Source organism: Taeniopygia guttata, chromosome 10 (genome assembly GCF_048771995.1).
Source record: "Taeniopygia guttata chromosome 10, bTaeGut7.mat, whole genome shotgun sequence".
Classification (NCBI taxonomy): domain Eukaryota; kingdom Metazoa; phylum Chordata; class Aves; order Passeriformes; family Estrildidae; genus Taeniopygia; species Taeniopygia guttata.
In genome coordinates this window covers 19,751,425-19,777,331 of record NC_133035.1, presented here as the reverse complement: position 1 = coordinate 19,777,331, position 25,907 = coordinate 19,751,425, and the positions used below count along the sequence as shown (strand labels likewise).

General features: G+C 55.3%; 3 protein-coding genes across 5 annotated transcripts in view; 2 read left to right on the top strand and 1 right to left on the bottom strand.

Moving 5' to 3' along the window:
- Window positions 1–4,626, top strand: part of ITGA11 (integrin subunit alpha 11) — a 47,900-nt gene extending 43,274 nt beyond the window's left edge. The window contains exons 24-30 of one of the 2 annotated variants that reach the window (XM_032750291.3): window positions 422–512; window positions 619–732; window positions 1,361–1,447; window positions 1,901–2,011; window positions 2,732–2,827; window positions 3,267–3,380; window positions 3,616–4,626. In XM_032750291.3, the coding sequence (XP_032606182.3) occupies window positions 422–512; window positions 619–732; window positions 1,361–1,447; window positions 1,901–2,011; window positions 2,732–2,827; window positions 3,267–3,380; window positions 3,616–3,687 (685 nt within the window). In that variant the 3' untranslated portion in view covers window positions 3,688–4,626. The remainder of the gene's footprint in view (window positions 1–421; window positions 513–618; window positions 733–1,360; window positions 1,448–1,900; window positions 2,012–2,731; window positions 2,828–3,266; window positions 3,381–3,615) is intronic. The other variant, XM_032750287.3, reaches the window with a different exon arrangement.
- Window positions 4,627–5,819: 1,193 nt separating this feature from the next.
- Window positions 5,820–13,254, bottom strand: FEM1B (fem-1 homolog B). Its single transcript, XM_072933828.1, has 3 exons — window positions 12,788–13,254; window positions 12,075–12,680; window positions 5,820–8,819 (listed from the first exon to the last, which is right to left on the bottom strand). Exons 2-3 carry the CDS (start codon window positions 12,320–12,322, stop codon window positions 7,184–7,186), a joined length of 1,884 nt encoding a protein of 627 aa, XP_072789929.1. The 5' UTR covers window positions 12,323–12,680; window positions 12,788–13,254; the 3' UTR covers window positions 5,820–7,183.
- Window positions 13,255–16,853: 3,599 nt separating this feature from the next.
- On the top strand, window positions 16,854–25,053 carry CLN6 (CLN6 transmembrane ER protein). Of its 2 annotated transcripts, none has more exons than XM_032750262.3 (7): window positions 16,854–17,051; window positions 18,498–18,612; window positions 19,072–19,170; window positions 21,157–21,345; window positions 22,219–22,274; window positions 23,459–23,581; window positions 24,695–25,053. In XM_032750262.3, exons 1-7 carry the CDS (start codon window positions 16,969–16,971, stop codon window positions 24,993–24,995), a joined length of 966 nt encoding a protein of 321 aa, XP_032606153.3. In that variant the 5' UTR covers window positions 16,854–16,968; the 3' UTR covers window positions 24,996–25,053. The 2 variants fall into 2 exon arrangements, with proteins under 2 accessions (XP_032606153.3, XP_032606154.1); XM_032750263.3 differs by having other exon boundaries at window positions 16,863–17,051; window positions 24,707–25,053.
- The last annotated feature ends 854 nt before the right edge of the window (window positions 25,054–25,907 follow it).

The window sequence follows — 25,907 nt, the reverse complement described above, 5'->3', positions numbered from 1 at the left end:
CTGCAAAGAAAGGGAAAAACCCTACAAAGAAAAGGGAAAATCCTGCAAGGAAAGGGGAAATCCTGTAAAGAAAAGGGAAATGCTGCAAAGAAAGGGAAAATCCTGCAAAGAAAAGGGAAAGTCCCACAAAAAAAGGGGAAATCCCACAAAGGGGAAAATCCTGCAAAGAAAGGGAAAAACCCTACAAAGAAAAGGGAAATCCTGTAAAGAAAGGGGAAAATCCTGCAAAGAAAGGGGAAAACCCTACAAAGAAAAGGGAAAATCCTTTAAAGAAAGGGGGAAATCCTGCAAGGAAGAGAGAAATCCTGCAAGGAAATGGGAAAGTTCTGCAAGGAAAGGGGAAATCCTACAAAGAAAGGGGAAAGTCCTGCAAGGAAAAGGGAAATCCTACAAACCTCTTTGTCACCCTTTTTTCCCACAGGACATCGAGCCTGGACTATTTCGAGATCAGATCCAACAATTCCCTGGATGGATCCAACCCCATCGGGCCCCCCTTCCACTGCACCTTCACGGTGAGCAGGATCCAGATCCCTGAGTTCTCCCGGATTTGGGATCTGCCCCGGGAGCCGAGACCCCCATCCCCGGATCCCGACACGTCCCTGTGCTCTTCCCTGGCAGCTGCAGAACCTGGGATTCTTCCCGGTGCAAGGGGTGACCCTAAAGATCACCGTGCCCGTGGCCACCCGGGCGGGCAACCGGCTCCTGCTGCCCACGGAATTCCGGGCAGACCAGGTAGGACGGGATTCCGGTTTAGGATGGGATTGCAGCCCGGTTTAGGGTGGGATTCCAGCCCAGTTTAGGATGGGATTCCAGTCTGGTTTAGGATGGGATTCCAGCCCAGTTTAGGGTGGGATTCTATCCCAGTTTTGGACAGGATTCCAGCACGGTTTAGGATGGAATTCCAGCCTGGTTTAGGATGGGATTTCAGCCCGATTGAGGATGGGATTCCAACATGGTTTGGAATGGTTTGGGATAGAATTTAGGATGGAATTCCAGCCCAGTTTAGGATGGGATTCCAGCATAGTTTAGGATGGAATTTCAGCCCAGTTTAGGATGGGATTCTAGCCCATTTTAGGACAGCATTCTGTCCCAATTTGAGATGGGATTCCAACCTGGTTTAGGATGGGATTCTAGCCCAGTTTAGGATGGGATTCCAGCCTGGTTTAGGATGGAATTGCAGCCCAGTTTCAGATGGGATCCCAGCCCTCCAGCCACACCCCACAGCGAGCCAAACTCAATCCCAGCTCCACCAAATCCTGTGGGGTGCTGGGGATCCCCGATTCCGTGGGGATGGGGGCGCAGGGAAGCCACTGCCACGATCCCTGTGTCCGTGCTGGAATTCCATCGGCTTCTCCCACAGGAAAACACGACCTGCAGCATCTGGGGGAACAGCACTGACTACCGGAGAACCCCGGCGGAGGAGGACCTGTCCCGCACCCCACACCTGGTACTCGCCTGCACGGGGCCAATCCCAGCTCCAGGATATCCCAAAACAGGGAAAAAACCTGGAATAGGGATGGCCCATGGACATGGGAGAAGCATGTGGGCGCTGAGATTTTTTAGGAGAATTTTAAGCCCTTCAGTAATTTTATTTTTATTTTTTTGTCTCAGCCACTGCAATTTAAGCCCTGTTAATACTCGGGATTTATGGGGAGCGAGGGGATTCTCCAGCTCGCAAAGATCGGGATCATTTTTATCCAAGGGAAAACTTGGAGGGAAAGAACAGCACAAAACCCAGCAACATTGGAAAGTTTGGGGGGAAAAATTTCAAGAATTGTGGGGATTTGGCCGCACAGGAGGACGGACACATGGAATCCTCCTTCCCTCAGTGCCTGCCAGGGATGAATCCCACTGGGATTTTCCCTCCTTTTCCAGCGTGATCCCACATTTCCCTTTGCAGAACCACAGCAACTCCGACGTGGTTTCCATCGACTGCGAGGTGAAATTGGCCCCCAACGAGGAGCTGAACCTGCACTTGCGTGGGAATCTGTGGATGAAGTCTCTGAAAGCAGTGAGTGCTCACCAGAAGATGTGGATTTCACCAGAAAATGTGGATTTCACCAGAAAATGTGGATTTCAGGGAGAAATCTCCCAAAGGAACACTTGCATCCCAGTATCGTGGGGGTTTTCCCTTCTTTGGGGTGGATTTTGTTCCCAAAGCCATTTATCCTTCAGGATCGTGCATCTACAGCACCTCATTATGGATTATTTAATTCCATAATTTATTAATTAATGCAAATTTAATTAATCTAAAACCACTTTTTTGCTGTCATTCTGCCCCACTCCCTGCATTGCATCCTCCTCTCCCATGGATGCAAACAGAATCCCTATGGATACAAAGCCATGGGGATGGGATGGATCCCATTGGGTATTGGGACTCTTTTTCCATTTGGGATGCTCATCCCAGCCCTTGGGGATGGATCCCATTGGGAATGGGGTCTCCTTTTCCATATGGGATGCTCATCCCAGCCCTTGGGGATGGATCCCATTGGGTATTGGGACTCTTTTTCCATATGGGATGCTCATCCCAGCCCCTGGGGATGGATCCCATTGGGAATGGGGTCTCCTTTTCCATATGGGATGCTCATCCCAGCCCCTGGGGAGGGATCCCATTGGGAATGGGGTCTCTTTTTCCATATGGGATGCTCATCCCAGCCCATGGGGATGGATCCCATTGGGAATGGGGTCTCCTTTTCCATATGGGATGCTCATCCCAGCCCTCTCTGTGCAGCTGAAGTTCAAGGCACTGAAGCTCACCACGATCACCGCGCTCCAGCGGCGCTTCCGGAGCCCCTTCGTTTTCCGGGAGGAGGATCCCAGCCGCCAGGTCAGCCCTGGGATGGGGGGATCCAAAATTTCGGGATGCTGCCCTGATCCCACTCGGAAAATCCCTGTGGAGGGAGGGACCCAGGTTTGGAGGAACTCGGTGTGGCCGTGGCCGGAGCCGAGCTCCGATCCTGGAATCTCCACATTCCACAGGGAAAGCTGAGCCAAATCCTTGGGCAGCATTCCCAAAGGAAGGGCCACTCAGCATTCCCAAAGGGCCACTCAGCATTCCCAAAGGAAGAATTGCTCAGCATTCCCAAAGGAAGGGCTGCTCAGCATTCCCAAAGGAAGGGCCGCTCACATTCCCAAAGGAAGGGCCGCTCAGCATTCCCAAAGGAAGGGCCGCTCAGCATTCCCAAAGGAAGGGCCGCTCAGCATTCCCGCTATCCCCTTCTCCCCGCCCTTCCTGCCTGGAATTCGCAGCGTTTCCTCTCCTCCAGATCACGTTTGAGATCTCCAAGCCCGAGGAATGGCAGATTCCCATCTGGATCATCCTTGGGAGCACCTTCGGAGGTCTCCTGCTCCTGGCGCTGCTGGTCCTGGCACTCTGGAAGGTGAGCAGTTTTTGGGGGATTTTTTGGGATTTTTGGAGATTCCCATGCCTGGAGGAATCCTCTGGATCCGTGTCCAGCGCCCCGAGAGCTCCTCAACACCACCAAGAATCCTCAAAACCTCCTCCAAAATCCTCTTTTCCATACAAAAATGATAACCAGGACCAACTTCCAGCTGCTATCCCATGAAAAGCTCCTGGAATAACAGCGGGATTTTGTTTCTCTTCCCTCCCCACAGCTCGGGTTCTTCAAGAGCGGGAGCCGGCGGCGAGCGGCCGAGCAGGAGCAGAATTCCCACGGGATGGAGTGACTCTGCCGGGGCCAGGAGCCCCCTCCCAGCTCCGGAGATTCCCGGGATCCCGAGGGATTTGGGGGCTGAGCTCGGCTTTGCAGCAGGATGAGAGAACACTCCCTGTGGGACAGCACTTAAAAGCCATAAAAACCCCTCAAACCCACTGAAAATTCCCCAAAAATCTCCTCGGAGGTGCTTCCAACTGGGATTCCATAAAAAACACCTCAAACCAATGGAAAATTCCCCAAAAATCTCCTCAGAGGTGCTTTCAACTGGAATTCCATATAAAAACACCTCAAACCAACCAAAATTCCCCAAAAATCTCCTCAGAGGTGCTTTCAACTGAGATTCCATTAAAAAAAACCCTCAAACCAAACAAAAATTCCCAAAAAATCTCCCCAGAGGTGCTTTCAACTGGGATTCCATAAAAAACACCTCAAATCAACCAAAAATTCTCAAAAAATCTCCTTAGATGTGCTTTCAATGGGCATTCCATATAAAAACACCTCAAACCAACCAAAAATTCCCCAAAACAATCTCCTTGGAGGCGCTTCCAACCGGGATTTCAGAGGTGGCAGCAGTGGGGACGAGGGGACACCGACATGAGGGGTCCCTGATGTGGGGCTGGAAAACTCCTTAAAATAATAATATTATCCCAAAAAAAGACCCCATGGATTGCTCCTTCCCGTGGCGGAGCTGTCGCAGATCCCGGGCTCTGCTGGCCGCGGCTCTCAAACTGCCTTCGTTAAGAGGAGTAATTAAGCGGAGGCGTTAATTAGTCTGAATGCACTGAATGAAATTCTTGTGATTTCAAGCACCTTAAATAAATGCCAAATCTCCGGTGTCCAGCTGTACGTAATTCTTCTAAAAACAGGAAGGAAAGGAGGGGGGAAAATTTAAAAATCCTGCCAGAAATAAAAAAATAAATAAAAGAAGAAAAAGGAAAAAAAAAAACAAACTTAGAAATAATTTCGGAAAAAATTTTAAATGGTTTAAAAAGTTAATTAAAAAGCAGTTTGATGAGTTGTGTCCCAGCAGAGCAGTTTGGGGAGCCCACGTGTATCATACCTGTACATAGCTGGTGCCATGGAAATCATGGAATTGTGAGGGCGGGAATGCGCCCTTGGCATAGCGGAATTATTTATGCTAATATTAATTTTATGGAGAAGAGGGAAGCGGATTTTTCTGGATGCAGGATGAGGTTCAGGAAATACTGTTCCTGGTATTTTTTAAGGAATAAAAACACGGTATTTTAAAAATTCCCGGTGTCTGTTCCCTTTTTTTCTGTGGGTATGAGGGGAGCTGCTCTGGGATCGGCGGGAGGATGGATCCTGGAATTTTTCCATCATTTATTTCTGTGGGATGTGAGGCTTCCCCGGGAGGTTTGAAAGGGAGACCCAAACTTGGTATAAAATGGGATTAAAAAACTCCCAGATCAGATATTCCATGCTCAGGTGGAGTGGGAATTCTGCAATTTCCCATTTTTGACGGACTATATATAAAAATATATATACAGATAGACTATATATATAAATATATATAAATAAATATATATATATATATTATATATATATATATATATTATATATATTATGTATTTTTATATATAGACTATATATTTAAAATATATCTATTACATATATTTTTTATATATATACATATATGTGTATCTAAGTATTTGAGTATATATATTAAAAATATTAAAAATATATATCTATGTATATAATTAGCTATCTTGTATATATTTTGTATATACATTTATATATACAATTATCTATATTTATATTTATATTATTTTTTTTTTAATTTAATTTTAAATTTTATTTATTTTTATGTGTGTATATGTGTATATATTTTATATATATATTTATATATTTATATATATCTATATATCTATATATCTATATATCTATATATATATATATATATATATACATACATATACATATACATATACATATACATATACACACATATATATATATGATATATATATGACACCTTCCACTATCCCAGGCTGCTCCAACCTGGCCTTGGACAATTCCAGGGATGTGGAAGTCTCAGCTCCTAAACCTGGAGATCCTAAACCTGACCCTAAAGCTTTTCCCTCCAAGGACGCAAAGCCCGGACAAAAACCAGGAATTCCAAGGTAATTCCACATTCAATGTTTATTTCTTTGTCATACAAATAGAAACGTGTGCCCCAAACCTCGCCTGAAAGTTCTACCTGGATTGTTTTTTAAAAAAACCCCACGGAACATTCGTTCATCCTGACGGTTAAAAAGCTGCGTGGGACAGGAACAGAGGGTTCAGGAGCCTTGTCCCAACAAGTGACATTTTCCTGTCGGAGCATCTGCCACTTCTCCCAAAGTTCTCAAGCAACAACGTCCCCGTACAATCACTCGCTCATCAGCAAAGAGCTTGATGAGAGGAGAAGTTTTTATTTTTTTTTTGTAAAAATCAGTTTTAAGAAGAGATTTTTTTTTTCCCCACTGGAAGGAGTAAAAACCATGAAAAATCCTCGAGTCCGATTCAGGGAGGCACAGACTCCAACGCTTCTTGAAAAAGCCAAGTTCAAGGAAGACTCTCTTTGGCGGCAGACGGCTCCGTTAGGCAGATACAGCATCTGGAATCCAAGAGTGCAGCTGGACAGACTTTGAGTCAAAAAAATAAAGGTGCGTGTTGAGCGTCGAAACAACAGAAAAAAACCCAAGTTCAAAGCAGTTTGAAATGTTGGGACACACACAAACACAAATTCCCCACCCAGTTTCTAGGGATCCATGCATGATGTTTGGATAGGAGCGACAGAGCTAGGGAAAAAGAAACGATGATTCCGGTTATTTTCGGTCGGCGTGGAAGTGGGTTTTGTGCAAAGGTTATTCAATACTTACTGGAGCAGAGTTGGTGAAGAGCTGATAATGGAACTCAGCCCCTCAGAGCTGAATTTCCACCTGCATTTCCTAACAGAGCATCCCTCACCGCTGTAGCTGTAAATTTTGATTTAAAACACAACTTTTACAACGCTACCAACATCCTCAGCACGAGCTGAAAGGCGTAAAAGCACGGTGAGGTGTGAGAGCACCACACTGCTCTGGGGGTGGACACTCCACTTTTAACCCAACTACCACAGAATTCCCAATTTTTCTTCTCCCGCCTCACTGCGAGGAGTTTGAAATCCAATTCTGCGAATCGTGTCAGACACGAAACGTTTGACAGGAGTTGCCTGGGGGATTCTTCTCGTGTTGTTTAGAAAACCGAGAGCTAATGAAAGGATTCTTTAAATCAAAAAAAAGAAAAGGACCAAAATCTCAAACATCGAATTCAGGTACAGGACAACGATGTGGCTTTTCCTGCCCCCCACCCTCCACCATCTCCACCCGAGAACCGAGGCCGCAGACGGAATCCAGAGGAACCCAAAACCAAAGGAATGGAGAAAAACAACTTCATGGACACGGGTGTATTCTGCTGTCTGGTGTTGTCCCGGGATAGCACCACCACAAAAGGTTGGACACGGCCTAGTGGAACTGGACAAACTCCTCCAGAGTTCTGGGGATCTGGTTTTGGTAGCTGATGTTGTAGATCCGCACGGCGCGGGCAGCCAGGCACTTGAGACTCAGCTTCATTTGAGTTTTAAGGAGGATTTCGGACACCCCGGTGGTGCTTTTATCCAGAGGGGTTTTCTTCTGCTTGTTGGTCATGTCCGTGTGGGCGCCGGCCTCCACCAGGCTGATGATGATGGAGTGCAACGTCAAGAAGTCGCTGATGGGCCGGTGGTACTGCACGATGATGTGCAGAGGGCTGTTGCCCTCGTTGTCCACGGCGTTGACGTCGGCGCCGCAGTCCAGCAGCAGCTTGGTGACCAGGGCGTTGGGGAAGCTGCACACGTCGTTGGTGTGGAAGTCGTCCACGGGCGTGCCGGAGTTGACGGCGTGGTGCAGCAGGCTGGAGCCGTCGCGCGTGCGCGGGTCCAGGTGGATCAGGTTGTAGATCTGCTTGTTGATGCGGGACTGGTCGTCCTCGCTGCACTGCGTCTTGGTGGAGATGCACACCAGGTAGAGGAAGGTGAAGATGTTGCACTCGTAGTTGTCCACGGCCGTGTGGATGTCGGCGTCCGGGGTGGTTTTGATGCGCGCCATGCCCTGCTCGATCTCCAGCACGCTGCAGCGCAGCACGCTCTCGATATCCTTGGCTTTCACGGGCTCGTTCAGGTGGATCATCTGGGAGAAGACCTGGGCGAACCTCAGCAGGTCCTTGTGGGTGTTCCTGTTGCCTTTCTGCCGCAGGTGCAGGGCGTGGAGCCAGAGCTTGATGCACTGCTCGAACTCCATGTTGTCCGCGTAGACCGCGCCCCGGTAAATGATGGGGTGGGAGACGTCGATATTGTCCGAGCCCAGGATTCTCTCCCGCACTATGAGGCCTTCCATGTGAAGGGCATCTCTGTCCTGCCTAATGGACTCTAATTCCTGAGGGGTCCTGCATTCCGACCTGTTTCCGTAGGCCTCGATCTGGGGAAGCACCTCCTTCTCGATGACGTTCTCGCTGTCGCGGTACCTCTCCAGCATGGCTAAATATAAATAGTGGTAAGTCTTCAAAATGTCGTAGTTCTCCCTGTCGTTGGCAAACGAGGCCCCCAGCAGCTCCAGAGCTTCGATCCTGCTCCTCCTGTCGCAGTCGGCGTGCGCCAGCAGCAGCTCCACCACGTCGGCCTTGCAGCTCTCGGCGGCCACTTTGAGCGGCGTCATGCCGTGGCCGTTGACCATCATGGCCGCCTTCCACTTGACCAGCTCCCTGACGATCTCCAGGTGGCCGGCCTCGGCGGCGAAGTGCAGGGCGGTGGCCCCGCAGTGGGCCTTGGCGTTGGGGTCGGCGTGCTGCTCCAGGAGGTAGCGCACCACGTCCGTGTGGCCCTTGTAGGCCGCGATCATCAGGCAGGTGTTGTCGTACTTGTTGGCGATGCTGATGTTGGCGTTGTTCTCCACCAGGTACTTGACGATGTCCAGCCGGCCGTCGAAGCAGGCCGCCCGCAGCGGCGTCGAGTTGGTCACCGTGGTGTGGTTGACGTTGGCGCCGTGGCTCACCAGCAGCTTGACCACCTCAAAGTGGCCGGCCCCGGCCGCGCACCACAGCGCGGTGGCCCCGTCGATGACGAAGCTGGGGACGGGAGGACAGGGAATTAGGCTGGCGCTCTTCCAAAAGCACCCCACACCCAGCCACCAATGGGGATTTTACAGCCAGCCCACCCCTGGATTTCAAGGAACTCATCGGGATCACCACGGCCAAGGAATGAGGCCAACGGAGCACGTGGAGGGCTGGATGTTGGAGCTTCAAAGCAGCTCAAAGGGGTTTGGCCACCTTGAAGACCTCACTTACAAACTCCAGCCTCAGTTTGGAGAGCTCTGGCAAGAAGAGTTCTAAAGTTATCCCTTCAGTGCCACAAAGTGACCAAGAAAAACCTTAATGTGGATATTTTGACATAAAAAAACCAGATTTAGACCCTGGCAGCAAAACTGGCTTCAAGATTTCCGATCACTTCCCCTGGCCCTTCTCCCCGAGCTGCAGCTCCCCAGCGCTTCCCTGTTCGAGATCCCGTGCCCTGAACCAGCCCGGCAACCCGGTGACACAAAAGGAACCTCGGGAAGAAAATAAAACCCACAAAAGCAGAAGTTCTGAGCTGGGCTGCTCCACAGATCTGTGTCACGTGGTGGCCCTGAAGAACAGGGAAATGAGGGGACAGATCCTTCTTATTAAGCTGTTTTCATTCCCTTAAACCCAGCACACGAAATCAAGGATTTATCTTTCCCATTCCCTGCTTTCTGAAGGATTTAAATGAAGAAACAGGCAGGATTCACACACCCTCAAGGCACATCCCAAACACACAGGAAGGACGAGTATTGTCAAAAAGCCAGGCTCCCCAAAGGTAAAATATGGTAAGATCAGCTTAAATTTCACTTTCACAGAGAGTTTTAATTATTTGGTGGAGCCCCCACAGCTCCACAGCAACTGTTTGTAAATCCAACACCTCCAGAGGCTCTTTAATATCTCAGAGAGAATTCCCACTGAGAAGTTCCTGATTTTGTAAAGAATCCCATTAAAATATTTCTGTATTGAAGCAGGAGGAGAGTCAGGACGGGGGATTTTTTTAGGCACACGAGGTGATTTGTTGGTGTTTTGAGGCTCCGAGTGGAAAGCCCAAGGGAGAGGAGCTGCTGAGCCACCTTATCTGAGGAACAACAATCCCTGGGGATCACATGGGCTCTGCTCCTCTCTCTGCATCCATTGTGCCTCCCACAACTCCTCCTTCAATCCGTGCCAGGCACAGCCTCTGGAAAACATCCCCACCCCAGCCAGGCAAAATTCCAGCATCTGCTGTTTGCCAGGAGGTCCTTCCTCCAGGAATTCTCACCCCAGGAATTCTCAACCTGCTTCTGATTGGGGAAAAAAAAAAAAAAAAAAAAAAAAACCAAAAAAATGAAACAAAACAAAACACAAACAAAAAAAAATCCCAGCTTGAAGGGAAAAGGAAGGAATAAAAATCAAACCACACAGGGAAGTGGCTCTGCGTGTGAAAGCTGAGCAGTGTGAGAACCCTTCCTGATGGCACTGTTGCTTGCAGTGACAAAAATGTCCCAAAAGGCCACTCTGGCCCAGCAGAAGCTCTCTGGGCTGTGGATATTATCCTGTCCACAGCTTCACACGGGGAATTCCTACATGGCAAAGGCATTTATGGCTCATAAAGCATCAGGTGGGATCTCCAACCACACAGGCATTTCCACCAGGAAATCACCGAATCCTGACCTCATTGTGGCCTCCAACACCCACATGATGTTTAAGTGGGGATGTCATGAATTAATTTCTAAAAACAGCAGCAAGGAGGGCCCTGGGCACTGCCAACCTGCCAGCCTGGGAAAATCAGAGAGCAAATCCTCCTGGGGGCTCTGCTGAGGGCAGGGAAGTGGTCACGGATCACGGAACAGCCTCGGGAGGGACCCACAAGGGCCACCAAAGCCCAGAATAATCTGGGGGGGAAGGGGCCCACAAGGGCCATCAAAACTCAGAATAATCTGGGCTGGAAGGGGCCCACAAGGGCCATTAAAACTCAGAATAATCTGGGCTGGAAGGGGCCCTGGTCATGGAATAACCTGAGGTGGAAGGGACAGACAAGCAGCACCAGGTCACAGAATGATCTGGTTGGGAAGGGCTCCCAAGGCCATCGAGTCACAGAACAGTCTGAGCTGCAGGAGGCAGTGAGGCACAGAACCAGAACAGCCTGGGTCAGAGGGATCCACAAGGACATCAGGGGACGGAATGCTGAGCTGGACAGGGCCTACAAGGACCACCCAGTCACAGAAGAGCCAAGCTGAAAAGAACCCACAAGGACCATCAAGTCACAGAATCCTGAGCTGGAAGAGATCCACAAGGTCCAGCCCAAGCTGAAGAGGCCCACAGGCACCAACAAGTCACAGAATCCTGAGCTGGAAGGGCCCATGAGAACCACCAAGTCAGGGAATAGTCTGAGTTGGGACCACAAAAACCACCAAACCCCTAAACAGTCCGAGTTGAAAAGAACCCACAAGGACCATCAAGTCACAGAATCCTGAGCTGGAAGAGACCCACAAGCACCACTAAGTCACAGAACACAGAGCTGGAAGGCCTCACAAGGGCCACCAGGTCATGGAACAGCCTGAGGTAGAAGGGACCACAAGGACATCAAGTGACAGAATCCTGAGCTGGAAGGATCCCACAAGGACCACCAGGTCACAAACCAGTCTGAGTTGGAAAGAACTCACAAGGACCACTAAATCACAGAATCCTGAGCTGGAAGGGCCCACAAGAGCCACCAAATCACGGAATAACCTGAGCCAGGACCACAAGGACCACCACATCCCAGATCCAGCACTGACACGACCCCACCACCAAGGCAGCGATCTCAGTGCTGCCCAAACCTCAGCAGCACCATCAACATCATCTCACGGACACTCCGCGCTGGAGATGCTCCTGATCCCCGCCAGCCCCGGAACACCGGGACCCACCGGAGCCCCACACAGCCCTGGAACACCGGGACCTACCGGAGCCCCGCACAGCCCTGGAACACCGGGACCCACCGGAGCCCCGCACAGCCCTGGAACACCGGGACCCACCGGAGCCCCGCACAGCCCTGCCAGCCCCGGAACACCGGGACCCACCGGAGCCCCGCACAGCTGTGCCAGCCCCGGAACACCGGGACCCACCGGAGCCCCGCACAGCCCTGGAACACCGGGACCCACCGGAGCCCCGCACAGCCCTGCACAGCCCCGGAACACCGGGACCCACCGGAGCCCCGCAGGGCCCTGCCAGCCCCGGAACACCGGGACCCACCAGAGCCCCGCACAGCTGTACCAGCCCCGCTGCCCGCTCAGCCTCACGTACCCATCGAAGCGGACGGTGCCGGTCTGCTGCGTGTGGACCCGGTAGTGCTCCAGCAGCAGCCGCACCACCTTGGCGTGCCCGTTGCGGGCGGCGATGATGAGCGGCGTGGAGCGCTGCCCGCCGTGCTGGCTGACGTAGCCCAGCAGGTACTTGATGTCGCTCTCGGAGCGGTTCAGCAGCAGCGCGGCCAAGGTCAGCACTCGGCCCTCGCTGGCCGCCTTGTACACGTACCCCGCCAGCCCCTCCATGGCCGCCTCCGCCGCCGCGCGGCCCCGCCGCCCGCCCCGGCCCCGCTCGGGCCGGCCCGCCTCCGCCCCGGCCCGCTCCGTCCTGCCGCCCAGCCCCGCGGGGCGCACATGCGGCCACCGCCGGGGCACGCCGCCCCCGGTGCCAACCCAGTACCGGCACCCGGTACGCAGCTCCGGCTCCGGTACCGGCACCCGGTACCCGGTTCCCAGCCCCGGATCAGGTACCCGGCTCCGGTACCGGCAACGGCACCCGGCCCTGACTCCGGCCCCGGCCCCGGCACCCAGTCCCGGCTACGGCCCCCGGTACCCGGCCCCGGCTTCTGTCCCGGCAGCGGCACCCGGCCCCGGTATCCGGTACCTAGTCCCGGATCAGGTACCCGGCTCCGGTACCGGCACCGGCACCTGGCCCTGGCTCCGGCCCCGGCACCGGCACCTGGCCCTGACTCCGGCCCCGGCACCCGGTACCCAGTCCCGGATAAGGCCCCCGGTACCCGGCCCCGGCTTCTGTCCCGGCAGCGGCACCCGGCCCCGGTATCCGGTACCCAGTCCCGGATCAGGTACCCGGCTCCGGTACCGGCAACGGCACCCGGCCCTGACTTCGGCCCCGGCCCCCGGGACCCAGTCCCGGCCCCGGCACCCGGTACCCGGCCCCGGCCCTGGCTCCTGTCCCAGCACCGGTAGCGGCACCCGGCCCCGGTATCCGGTACCCAGTCCTGGCTAAGGCCCCCGGTACCCGGCCCCGGCTTCTGTCCCGGCAGCGGCACCCGGCCCCGGTATCCGACCCCGGCCCCGGCTCCGACACCCGGTACCCAGTCCCGGTCCCAGTCCCGGTCCCAGCCCCGGCCCGGCCCGGCCCGGCGGAGCGCAGCCGCCGCCCGGCAGGCAAGGCGCGGCCCCCCCGCCGCAGCGCGGGCCCCGCCGGCCCCGCCGCGCTCCGCCCCGGAACCGCTCGGCAGCGCCCGGCGGAGCGCGGCCCGGCCGGCAGCGGGGACGGAGCCGGGGTGTTCCGGGAACGGGGACGGAGCCGGGATGTTCCGGGAGCGGGGACGGAGCCGGGGTGTTCCGGGAGCGGGGATGGAACCGGGATGTTCCGGGAGCGGGGACGGAGCCGGGGTGTTCCGGGAGCGGGGTCAGACCCGGGAGAGGGGTCAGACCCGGGCCGTTCCGGGAGCGGGGATGGAACCGGGCCGTTCCGGGAGCGGGGATGGAGCCGGGATGTTCCGGGAGCGGGGATGGAGCCGGGATGTACCGGGAACGGGGATGGAGCCGGGATGTTCCGGGAGCGGGGTCAAACCGGGCCGTTCCGGGAGCGGGGATGGAACCGGGCTGTTCCGGGCAGGACAGACACGGCCGGGCCGTTCCGGGAAACCCAGAGCGCGCCTGGAACGGAGCTGCGGGACAGGCCTGGGACAGGGCCGGCAGAGCTACCGGGATAAACTGGGGGTTGTTGGATCCCTTGGTGGGGATACATCGGGTGCTTGGCTGTGGCTCCACAGCAGATGGATTCCAGCTCACGAGTTTTCACATTTTTAAGAGTTAAAGGAATAAACAGGGGTTTATTAAACTCTTCATGGGGACACCTTGGGCACTACAAGAGCCTGGACTCCCACTCACGAGTTTTCACACTCTTAAGAGTTAAAGGAATAAAGCTGGGGTTTGTTGAGTCCCTTCATGGGTACACCTTGGGCACTACAAGAGCCTGGCTGTGGCTACACCCAAGTTGGATTCCAGGTCATAAGTTTTCACATTTTTATAAGTTTTGGTCCATTTCCATATTGGGGTTCATTGTCGAATTCCAGCTCCAGGTTGTGCAGTCCCATCCTGCCAGGTTGCTCTCCTCAATTTGTTGTTGTTTGCACTTTTTGGGGCTGAAGCTGCAGCGGTGTCCTTGGTTCTGGGCTGGAAAAGGATTGTTCTGTGTGACTGAGCTGTGAGGGGAGCTGCATTGGTTGGACTGGACTGGGTTGGGTTGGGCTGGAATTTGTTGTGTTGGATTGGGCTGGGCTGGGCCAGGTTCAGCTGGACTGGGTTGGGCTGAGCTGGGTTGGTTGGGCTGGGTTGGTTGGACTGGGTTGGGTTGGGTTGGGTTGGTTGGGTTGGGTTGGGTTGGTTGGGTTGGATTGGTTGGACTGGGTTGGCTTGGGTTGGTTGGACTGGGTTGGGTTGGGCTGGAATTTTTTCAGTCGGATTGGGCTGAGCTGGGCCAGGTTCAGCTGGACTGGGGTGGGCTGAGCTGGCTGGGCTGGGTTTAGTTGTGCTGGGTTGGGTGGTTTAGACTGGCCTGACCTCAGCTGGGCTCAGCTGGGATGGGTTGGTTTAGACTGGACTGACCTCAGTTGGGTTCAGCTGAGCTGCTTTGGGCTCAGTTTGGGTTTTTAAGCCAGAACCAGCAGCTCCCATCACCTCAGCACACATGGGACCCTCAGCCCAGCTCTGGGGACACCATCCCGGCCTTGTCACACACCAGTCCCCTCCAGTCCCTGCTGGGCCGCCTCCCTGGCTGCTGGTGACACCAGCCACCCCTCGCCACCCGAGCCAGCGGCAGTAAGGGGACACCAGCCCGGCACCATTGTCCCGTGGCGGATCCGGTCTCAGCCCCGTTAATTTTTAACTCGGAGTCCTGCCACCGGAGCCGCGGCTCTCTGTGGGACGTGAATTATTCACAGAGCAGCAGCCGGAGCCCGGAGAGCCCAGGGGACACCAGGGGACACCAGGGGACACCAGGGGACACCAGCCAGGCTGTTTAGAGCCCTGTTTAGAGCCACATAACCGTGTCAGGCACCGGGTGACAAGCAGGGTCCTGGTAGGATTAAGTGGCTCTGTTATCTCCGTGATCTCCTGCACTTTTCAGGGATATTTTCCCAGGTGCCACCCTGGGGGAGCAGGGATGGCGTGGGGAGGGTCCCCTGCTCCTTGAGAGGGACCAAAACCTCCCTTCTGCCGCTTCTGGGAGCCCCCTCAGCTTTGGTAGGAGCAGAACTCCAGGGCAGAACTCCTCAGTGGAATACACAGCAGCTCCCAGGGATTGTCCTGTTCCCATCCCGTGTCACACCCAAGGGAACGGGGACAGGGTGTGACACACAGAGTTCCCACCCCAGGCGTGATGGAGCCTCCGTGCCCACACCAAGCCCTCCAGGAGGGGTTTGGAGCCTCAGAGTTCCTTCCCTGTGAGCGTGGCGAGGCCCTGGCTGTGGCTGCCACATCCCTGGAAGTGTCCAAGGCCAGGTTGGACAGGGCTGGGAGCAACCTGGGATAATCCTGGGGAAATGTCCCTGCCCATGGCAGGATGCACCTCCCGATTTAGAGCCAAAACTCCACATCCCAGCGAGAACAAATTCAGTCCTGAGAGCTGGGAATCCCTCCCGGTGTGAGCGATCCCATCCCGATGGTTTTACCCAGCCAAAACCCAGAGCAGGGAACAGAGCGGGGCATCCAGCGTGACCCGGGGGGATGGAAATTCGGAAATTCGGGATCAGCGGCGTTTGCTCGCGCCCAGAGCACCGCAGCTCCTCATTCCCAATAAAGCCGGGGATGGATTTGCACGGAATGCCCTGAGCGCTCCCTGCCAGCCGCTCTGATCCCCCTCCGAGCATCCCAGCGCCGCCGGGAGCTCTCAGGGCCGGGACAGCGGGACCGGGACAGCGGGACCGGGACAGCGGGGCCGGGACAGCGGGACCGGGACAGCGGGGCAGGGGGAGCGGGGAAGGAGCGGGGCAGGGGGAGCGGGACAGGGGGAGTGGGGAAGGAGGAGCAGGAAAAGAGCGGGGCAGGGGGAGCGGGGAAGGAGCGGGGCAGAAGAAGCGGGGCCGGTGGACCGGGAGAGGAGCGGGGCAGGAGGAGCGGGGCAGGAGGAGCAGGGCCGGGGAAGCGCAAGAGGAGCGGGGCCGGGGCAGCAGGAGAAGAGCGGGACCGGAGGAGCTGGGCCGGGCTCCCGGGACCGGAGGAGCTGGGCCGGGCTCCCGGGACCGGAGGAGCTGGGCCGGGCTCCCGGGACCGGAGGAGCTGAGCCGGGCTCCCGGGACCGGAGGAGCTGAGCCGGGCTCCCGGGACTGGACTCCCGGGACCGGAGGAGCGGGGCCGGAGGAGCGGGGCCGGGCTCTCCCAGGGCCGGAGGAGCGGGGCCGGGCTCTCCCGGGACTCCCGGGGCCGGGCTCTCTCTCCCGGGCCGGGCTCTCCCGGGGCCGGGCTCGCTCTCCCGGGGCCGGGCTCTCTCTCCCGGGGCCGGAGGAGCTGGGCCGGGCTCTCCCGGGGCCGGGCTCTGTCTCCCGGGACTCCCGGGGCCGCTCTCCCTCCCGGGGCCGGGCTCTCTCTCCCGGGGCCGGGCTCTCTCTCTCCCGGGGCCGGGCTCTCTCTCTCCCGGGACTCCCAGGCTCTCTCTCCCGGGGCCGGGGTCTCCCGGGGCTGCTCTCCCGGGGCCGGGCTCTCCCGGGATTCCCGGGGCCGGGCTCTGTCTCCCGGGAGCTGGGCCGGGCTCTCCCGGGGCCGGCGCTGCCCCCGCCCCGCCGGGCGGGCCCGGGGCCGCCCCCGCGCAGCCGCCGCTGCTCCGCGGGCCGGGCCGGGAGCGGCTCCGGGATCGGCACCGGCGCAGGAGCGGCAGCGGCCCCGGGAGCGGCCCCGGGAGCGGCCCCGGAGCCCCGGGCCGGGCGATGCAGGGCTCGGCGCGGCGCCGGCCGTTCCCGGCCGCGGCCCCGGGCTCGGCCCCGTCCGCCGGGCCGCTCTACCCGGGCAGGTGAGCGCGGCCGGGGCTCGGGGGGGTCGGGAACGGGGAAATCCACCCCGGGTTCTTTGGGGATCCTCTCCCCATCCAACCCCCCCGGCACAGCCCGGCCTGCGCCCCCCGGGACAGCCCGGCCCCTTCCCGGTACCACCCCCGGATGCTGCGGGGTGCGGGACGGCCCCGGGGTGGGGATCAGGGATATCCCCGGGGTCGGGATCAGGGACAGCCCCGGGGTCGGGATCAGGAACATCTCCAGGGTCGGGATCCGGGATATCCCCAGGGTCGGGATCCGGGATATCCCCGGGGTCGGGATCAGGGATATCCCCGGGGTGGGGATCCGGGATATCCCCGGGGTGGGGATCCGGGATATCCCCGGGGTGGGGATCCGGGACATCCCCGGGGTCGGGATCCGGGACATCCTCGGTTCGGGATCCGGGATATCCCCGGGGTCGGGATCCGGGATATCCCCGGGGTCGGGATCAGGGAAATCCCCAGGGTCGGGTCCAAAACATTCCAAGGGTCAGGTTCGGGACATCCCCAGGGTTGGGTTCTGGGGCATCCCCAGGGTCGGGTCCAGAACATCCCCAGGGTCAGGTCCAGAACATCCCCAGGGTTGGGTTCTGGGGCATCCCCAGGGTCAGGTCCAGAACATCCCCAGGGTCAGGGTCTGGGGCATCCCCAGGGTCGGGGTCCCCCAAGGTTCCCGCACTGGGCTGTGTCCGGTGCATCCCGGCGTACCTGGGTTATCCCAGCCGATCCAGGTTTGGCAGACTCTTCCAGGGAGCCGCAGCATTCCCAGCTCATCCAGGGTACCCCATCCTCAGCATCCATCTCTCGGGGTTTGTTGAACCATCCCAGAGTGGTTTGGGGTGGGAAGGACCTTAAAGATCCTGTGGGTCCATGGGCAGGGTCCCTCCTGGACTTTGGGCAGCCCACACTCCAGGCTGCTCCAGCTGATCCCGTTCTGGTTTTGGCACCAGGGGAGGCACTGATCCGCTTCTCCAGCAGGGAGGTGAAGCTCCAGAGGTGCTGGAAGGGCATTCCATGGAAAGGCTCCGTGGGGTTGGATCCTGGGCGGAGGCAGAGGGTGTTGGGAGCAGGAGCTGCAGGTGACGCTGCTGCATCCCGAGCATCCTGCTGCTGGAATTCCACCAGGCACCGCCGCGTTCGGAGCCCTCAGCTCAACTCCTGCGAGTTGGGATTTTGCTTCATCATGCAAAAGTTAAAAATAGTTGCACTGAATTCAGCACTTTTCACCTTGCTGAAGAGCCCAGGAGGAGCCTCCCCGCAGGGACGGGCCAGGGACGGCGACAGCTTCGTGCTCTCCTGTCCTGCCTGCTCCAAAGCTTTGGCTTCCCACACATCCCAGAGCCGGGGAAGCACAGCTTTGGCGTGGGGTGACGCCTCTGCCTCCTCCCAGAGCTGCTCCAGGGCTCTGTGTCCCTTTGTCCCCTCCAGGCATGGGGTGGGGAAGGCCGAGGACACCTTCAAGACGTCCCCGTTCCACCTGGACCTGTGGTTCTACTTCACCCTGCAGAACTGGGTGCTGGATTTCGGGCGCCCCATCGCCATGGTGAGTGAGGGGACAGGGCCAGGGGGTCCCCAGGGCTGTCCCCTGCGCCAGGGGGGTGTCCTGGAGGAGCTGGCACTGCGGCCAAGCCCGCTCCAGTCTCTGGGAAAGCTGTTCCCAGTTCTCTCTCCAACACCTTTGTTTTCACACCTGGGAGGCTCCTCCTGCTCTTCCCCATTCCTTGCCTGTATCCCAGAGCTTGGGCTGCTGCTTCCAGGAGGGGCCATTCCATTTCAATGGAATTTTTTCCAGCTGGAAGCTGGCAGAGGGTTCAGGACAACCCAGGAATCCCAAATGCCTTCCTTGACCCCACAGCTTGGGTTGGGCTGGGAGTGAAAACTTCCAGAGGGTGATTTTTGGGAAGTTTGCTCCAAGATGAGCTGCCCAGCTTGGTCCCTTACCAACCCCCTGAAGCCCACTGAGCATTCCAGAGCGATCCCAACATTTTCCCTCTCTCCTCAGATCATCCTCCCCCTGGAATGGTTTCCTCTGAACAAACCCAGTGCTGGGGATTATTTCCACATGGCTTACAACGTTATCACCCCCTTCCTGCTGCTGAAGGTAAACCTGGGAATATCCAGGGGCTTCCCACGCCCAATTCTGTGAAGTTTCAGAGGTTTTGAGGGTGTTGGTTATTCCCAAATCAGTGAGGAGGATTTCTGATGGCACCTTTTAAAGAGCACCTCATTTTCCTGCGTGTCCAGAGCAAATCCCCCTGGAATTCTGGCTCCAGGAGGGGTCAGAGCTGAGGGTAAAGCTGGGAATGTTCAGGGCTTTTCCATTCCAGGTTTTGCAAAGGCTCAGAGGTTTTCAGGATGTTGGTTATTCCCAAATTCCTTCCAGCCAGGAAGAGTTTCCCACTCCAGGAAGGATTTGTGATGCCACCTTTTAAAGAGCACCTCAATTTCCTGCATATCCAAAGGAAATCACTTCCCCCTGGAATTCTGGCTCCGGGAGGAGTCAGAGCCCTTTTCCCAAATAATATTTTTATAGGATAACACCCACCCTGGGCTTAAAAGGCAGCTGGAATTAGAGTGGATTTTCTAAATTGTTCAGAGCTTTGTTACACTTGCCCTTTGACATTGGAATTGTGGCTGGAGCTGGGATTTATCTGGCTCCAGCTGCCAACCTCTGCATCCCATAAATGTCAGACCATTAGGAATCTTTTCCCATTAAACACTTCAGGAGAAAGCAATTATAAAATCTATTTCAACCTTCATTAGCTGGGAGTTCAGTTATGGCCTGAGGTGGAAACGATTCCCTCTGGATATTCCGGGAGGATTTCAAGGCTGGGGGCAAAAAGGGAATTCCCAGGATGTGGGAGCTGACCTTTCCCAGGGGATTTCTGCAGGGTTGAGCCACAGGAAAATCCAGGATGCTTTTCCCTGGCCCAGGGACGTGTCCCAGCCCTGTCCCTTCCAGGACCTTGTGCTCTCCTTGTCCTCCTGTGACATCCGTGGGCAGCTCCAGGGGAAGGGAAAGTTAAGCCTCCAAATTAAACCCAAATAAGGTCAAAATGAAACACAAATAAGGAGATTTTCCCTGCTCGGGGAGGGCTGCAAAGCTGATTTAGGGAGAGGGGGGGCCCTGGCATATCCCAGAGCTGAGCCAGACAAAGCTGGAGCACTCCTGGAGCTGGGATCTGCCCTGGGAGCTTTCCCTGCTTTGCAGGCTGAGTGTGGAGCTGCATCCCAAAATTCCTGCTGCTGTCCCAAGGCTTGTCCCAGGCCCTGAGCCAGCCTCAGGTGCTCGGGATGGGGCAGGAAGCCCAAAAATCGCCCCCAGGGGTTTTGTGGCACTCGGTTCCTCCTGGCTGCGGGGTCAGACTGTGGGGAACTGAGTCCTGGTCCATGGGGAAAATAGGGAACAGCACCCCAAAATGTTCATATGGAGGATCCTGAAGCTCTCTGTGGAGCTGAGTCCTGTTCCATGGGAAAAAAAAGGAACAGAACCCCAAAATGTTCCCCTGGGGGACCCTGAAGTGTCCTGGAGCTCTCTGTGGAGCTGAGTCCCATTGCAGTGAGGAAGAAAGGGAACAGAACCCCAAAATGTTCCCCTGGGGGGTCCTGAAGTGTCCAGAAGCTCTCTGTGGAGCTGAGTCCCATTGCAGTGAGGAAAAAAGGGAATAAGACCCCAAAATGTTCCCCTGGGGGACCCTGAAGTGTCCTGGAGCTCTCTGTGGAGCTGAGTCCCATTGCAGTGAGGAAGAAAGGGAACAGAACCCCAAAATGTTCCCCTGGGGGGTCCTGAAGTGTCCAGAAGCTCTCTGTGGAGCTGAGTCCCATTCCATGGGGGAAAAAAGGAACAGAACCCCAAAATGTTCATATGGAGGATCCTGAATCTCTCTGTGGAGCTGAGTCCCATTCCATGGGAAACAGAACCCCAAAATGGGTCCATTCCAACTCAGGATATTTTGGGATTTTTGTTGGTGAATTTCTGAGCGCTCTGGGAAAAAAAAAAAAAAAATCCCAAAACCCAGCGAGGGCAGGAGCTGCCATATCCCTGCTGCTCCTCCTCCTCCTCCTCCTCCTCTCCCTGTGCCTGCAGCTCATCGAGAGGTCCCCCAAGACCCTGCCCAGGTCCATGGTCTACGTCAGCATCATCACCTTCGTGATGGGCGCCAGCATCCACCTGGTGGGAGACTCGGTGAACCACCGGCTGATCTTCAGCGGGTACCAGCACCACCTGTCCGTCAGGGAGAACCCCATCATCAGGAACCTCAAACCAGAGACCCTGGTGAGGGCTGGGAACATCTGAATTTATAAATGGTACAGGAACCTCAAACCCAAGACCTGGTGAGGGTTTGTAAAATCTGAATTTATAAATTATAAACGAACCTCAAACCCGAGACCCTGGTGAGGGCTGGGCTGGGTTTATAAAATCTGAATTTATAAATGGTAAAGGAACCCAAACCCAAGGCCCTGGTGAGGGCTCAGCAGGCTTTGTAAAATTTGAATTTATAAATGGCAAAGGAACCTCAAACCCAAGATCCTGGTGAGGGTTTGTAAAATCTGAATTTATAAATGGTGAAGGAACCTCAAACCTGAGACCTGGTGAGGGCTGGGAAAATCTGAATTTATAAATGGTAAAGGAATCTCAAACCCGAGACCCTGGTGAGGGCTGGGCTGGGTTTATAAAATCTGAATTTATAAATGATAAAGGAACCTCAAACCCGAGACCCTGGTCAGGGTTTGTAAAATCTCAATTTATAAATGATAAAGGAACCTCAAACCTGAGACGTGGTGAGGGCTCAGCAGGCTTTGTAAAATCTGAATTTATAAATGATAAAGGAACCTCAAACCTGAGACCCTGCTGAGGGGCTGAGCTGGTTTCAAGCATTTCTAAGATCTGAATTTATAAATTACCTGGGTGAGGGGCTGAGCTGGGCTGAGCATTTCTAAAAGCTGAATTTGTGAATGACCTGAGAGGGGCTGAGCATTTCTAAAATCTGAATTTATAAATGAGCTGGGTGAGGGGCTGAGCTGTGCTGAGCATTTCTGAAATCTGAATTTATAAATTATAGCTGGGTAAAGGGCTGAGCTGGGCTGAGCCTTTCTGAACTCTGAATTTCCCAATGCTGACTGTGTCTCCTCCCCGCTCCCGTCCCAGATCGATTCCTTCGAGCTGCTCTACTACTACGACGAATATTTGGGGCACTCCATGTGGTGAGTGATCCCAGCAGGGGTTTTGGGATGGCTCAGGGGGAAGGGGCAGCTCAGAGGGGATAAAAACCCCGAGCTGGAGCTGCGGGGATGGATTTGGATTAGGATCCGGATTAGGGTGGATCCTGGAAAATCCCCTCTGCTCAGGGATATTTTGGGGTTGGAACGGAGGAACGGCTTTGTCCTTCCAGGGCTGGGCAGGAGGTTCCTCCTGGGTCCTCCTCCAGCACCCCCTGGTGTGCCCCAGACACCCCAAATACCCCAAACACCTCAGACAAACACCCCAAATATCCCAAATACCCCAAACAAATACCCCAAATATCCCAAACAAACACCCCAAATATCCCAAATACCCCAAACACCCCAAATATCCCAAACACCCCAAACACCCCAAATATCCCAAACACCCCAGACACCCCAAATACCCCAAACACCTCAGACAAACACCCCAAATATCCCAAATACCCCAAACAAATACCCCAAACATCCCAAACAAACACCCAAATATCCCAAACACCCCAAACAAAAACCCCAAACAAACATCCCAAATATCCCAAACACCTCAGACAAACACCCCAAATATCCCAAACAAACACCCAAATATCCCAAATACCCCAAACATCCTAAATATCCCAAACACCCCAAACACCTCAATCAAACATCCCAAACAAACACCCCAAATATTCCAAATACCCCAAACACCCCAAATATTCCCAAACAGCCCAAATATCCCAACTAAAAATCCACTTCCAGTTCCAGGCCCCATTGTGCCAAGAGGTCTCTTCCCCAAACTGGGATGGGCTTTTCCACAGCAGGGATCCCTGATTAGGGAATCCCACAGCGGGAATCCCACAGCAGGGAATTCCAGAGCAGGAATTCCAAAGCAAGGATCCCACAGCAGGGATCCCACAGCAGGGATCCCTGATTAGGGAATCCCACAGCGGGAATCCCCCTGATTAGGGAATCCCACAGCAGGAATTCCACAGCAGGGATCCCACAACAGGAATTCCAGAGCAGGGAATTCCAGAGCAGGAATCCCCCTGATTAGGGAATCCCACAGCAGGAAATTCCAGAGCAGGGATCCTACAGCAGCAGCAGGGATCCCTGATTAGGGAATCCCACAGCAGGAATTCCAGAGCAGGGATCCCGGGCTGATCCCAGCACGGAATTGCTGTTTTTTTTTCCAGGTACATCCCGTTTTTCCTGATCCTCTTCATTTACTTCACCGGGTGCTTCACGCCGGCGGCGCGGCGGGGCCGGATGCCCCTGGCAGCCCTGCTCCTGGTGGGGCCCAGCAGCCTCTACTACTGGTGAGTGCCGGGGCAGGGAATCCCGGGAATGCCCCGGGAATAATCCGGGAATGCCCCGGGAATACTCCAGGAATGCCGCGGGAATACTCCCGGAATTCCCCAGGGAGAGCTGCTCCATTCCCCAGGGCAGCTTTTGCTCTGTGGGGCTGGGAATGCTCACCCTGGGATCCCAGGATCAAAACTGATCCCAAAAAAAGCTGGGAATGCTCTCCCTGGGATCCCAAAAAAGCTGGGAATGCTGTCCCTGCGATCCCAGAACAGATGGGAACACTCTCCCTGGGATCTCATAAAATCTGGGAACGCCATCCCTGCAATCCCAGGATCAAAACTGATCCCAGAAAAGCTGGGAATGCTCTCCCTGGGATCCCAGGATCAAAACTGATCCCAGAAAAGCTGGGAATGCTCTCCCTGGGATTCCATAAAATCTGGGAACGCTGTCCCTGTGATCCCAGAACAACTGGGAACATTCTCCCTGCGATCCCAGGATCACCACAGATCCCAGAAAAATGTGGGAACACTGTCTTTGCGATCCCAAAACAGCTGGGAACCCTCTCCCTGGGATCCCAGAAAATCTGGGAACGCTGTCCCTGCGATCCCAGGATCACCGCAGATCCCAGAAAAACCCAGGAACATTCTCCCTGTGATCCCAGAACAGATGGGAACGCTCTCCCAGCACTCCAGGATTATCATGGATCCCAGAAAAATCTGGGAACGCTGTCCCTGCCATCCCAGAACAGATGGGAAAACTCTCCCTGGGATCCCAGAAAATCAGGGAACGCCGTCCCTGGGATCCCAGAAAGCTGGGAATGCTCTCCCTGCGATCCCAGAAAATCTGGGAACGCTGTCCCTGCAATCCCAGAAAATCTGGGAACGCTGTCCCTGCGATCCCAGGATCACCACAGATCCCAGAAAATCTGGGAATGCCGTCCCTGCGATCCCAGAACAACTGTGAATGCTCTCCCTGGAATCCCAGAACAGCTGGGAATGCTCTCCCTGTGATCCCATAAATTTGGGAACGCTGTCCCTGCGAGCCCAGAACAACTGGGAGTGTTCTCCCTGCGATCGCAGGATCACCGCAGATCCCACAAAAAACCCGGGAATGCTGTCCGGGAGTTGTCCCCGCAGGTACCTGGTGACCGAGGGCCAGATCTTCATCCTCTACATCTTCACCTTCTTCGCCATGCTGGCGCTGGTGCTGCAGCAGCGGCGCCGGGGGCTGGTGCCCGACAGCAACGGGCGCTTCCTGCTGCTCTCCTTCCTCCTCACCCTCCTCCTCATCGCCGCCTGGGTGGGCTGGCTCTGGAACGACGGGACCCTGCGCCGCCGCTACCCGGGCGTCATCTACATCCCCGAGCCCTGGGCCTTCTACACGCTGCACGTCGGCACCCCGCACCCCGCCCCGGGGGGCTCCTGAGGGAGATTTGGGGTTTTTAATGGAGATCCTCCAGTTGGGAATAAATTCCTGGAGTGGCGGTGGTGGTGGTGGTTGTGGTTTGGTCAGGGAGGGGTTAATGGGAGTTGAGTCGTTGGTGCTCGGTGCGGAGCGAAGGGATGGGGAGGGAGAGGGGGATTGCTCAGGAATGGCCCCAAAATCCAGTGGGAATGGGGGGATTTATGGGGTCTGTGCACCAACAGCTTCAGATCTCACTTGGGGTGAGAATTCCTGAGAATTCCCCAAAAAAGGGCACCAAAATCCATCAGGAAAGTGGGATCTGTGCACCAGCTCTCGGAAATGGCAGATTTCCAAAAAACGGCCCCAAAATCCAGCTGGAATAGGGGGATTCCAAGGGTCTGTGCACCAATAGCTTCAGATCTCACTCATAGGGTGAGAATTCCTCAGAATTCCCAAAAAATCACCCCAAAATCCATCGGGAAAGGAGGGAGCTCCAGGGATTTGTGCACCAGCGCTCGGAAATGGCAAATTTCCAAAAAACGTCCCCAAAATCCATCGGGAATAGGGGGAATTCCAAGGATCTGTGCACCAGCGTCTTGAGCTCACACTCAGACACGAGAATTCTTCAGAATTCCCAAAAAATGGCCCCAAAATCCATCGGGAAGGGGGGAATTCTTGGGGTCTCCGCACAAGCACCTTCAGCTCTCACTTGGGGTGAGAATTCCTGAGAATTCCCAAAAAACGGCCCCAAAATCCCTTGGGGAAGGGGGGAATTCCTGGGATCTCTGCACCAGGACCTCTTTGGATTTGGGTTTTTTTGGGATTTTTGCAGGTTTTGTATTTTTGACTAAAAAAATTACAAAAATTCCAAAAGAAAAAAAAATAACCTATTTTTTTAATTTTGGAATTTTTGGACTTTTGGCTTTTTTCATT

Excerpts from the sequence above, each read along its gene's own strand:
- FEM1B (XM_072933828.1), bottom strand. The coding sequence starts at position 12,322 with ATGGAGGGGCTGGCGGGGTACGTGTACAAGGCGGCCAGCGAGGGCCGA. Across the intron at positions 8,820-12,074 it reads GGCACCGTCCGCTTCGATGG|CTTCGTCATCGACGGGGCCA; the intron begins GTACGTGAGGCT and ends TCCCGTCCCCAG.
- CLN6 (XM_032750262.3), top strand. The coding sequence starts at position 16,969 with ATGCAGGGCTCGGCGCGGCGCCGGCCGTTCCCGGCCGCGGCCCCGGGC. Across the intron at positions 18,613-19,071 it reads TCGGGCGCCCCATCGCCATG|ATCATCCTCCCCCTGGAATG; the intron begins GTGAGTGAGGGG and ends CTCTCTCCTCAG. Across the intron at positions 21,346-22,218 it reads ACCTCAAACCAGAGACCCTG|ATCGATTCCTTCGAGCTGCT; the intron begins GTGAGGGCTGGG and ends CTCCCGTCCCAG.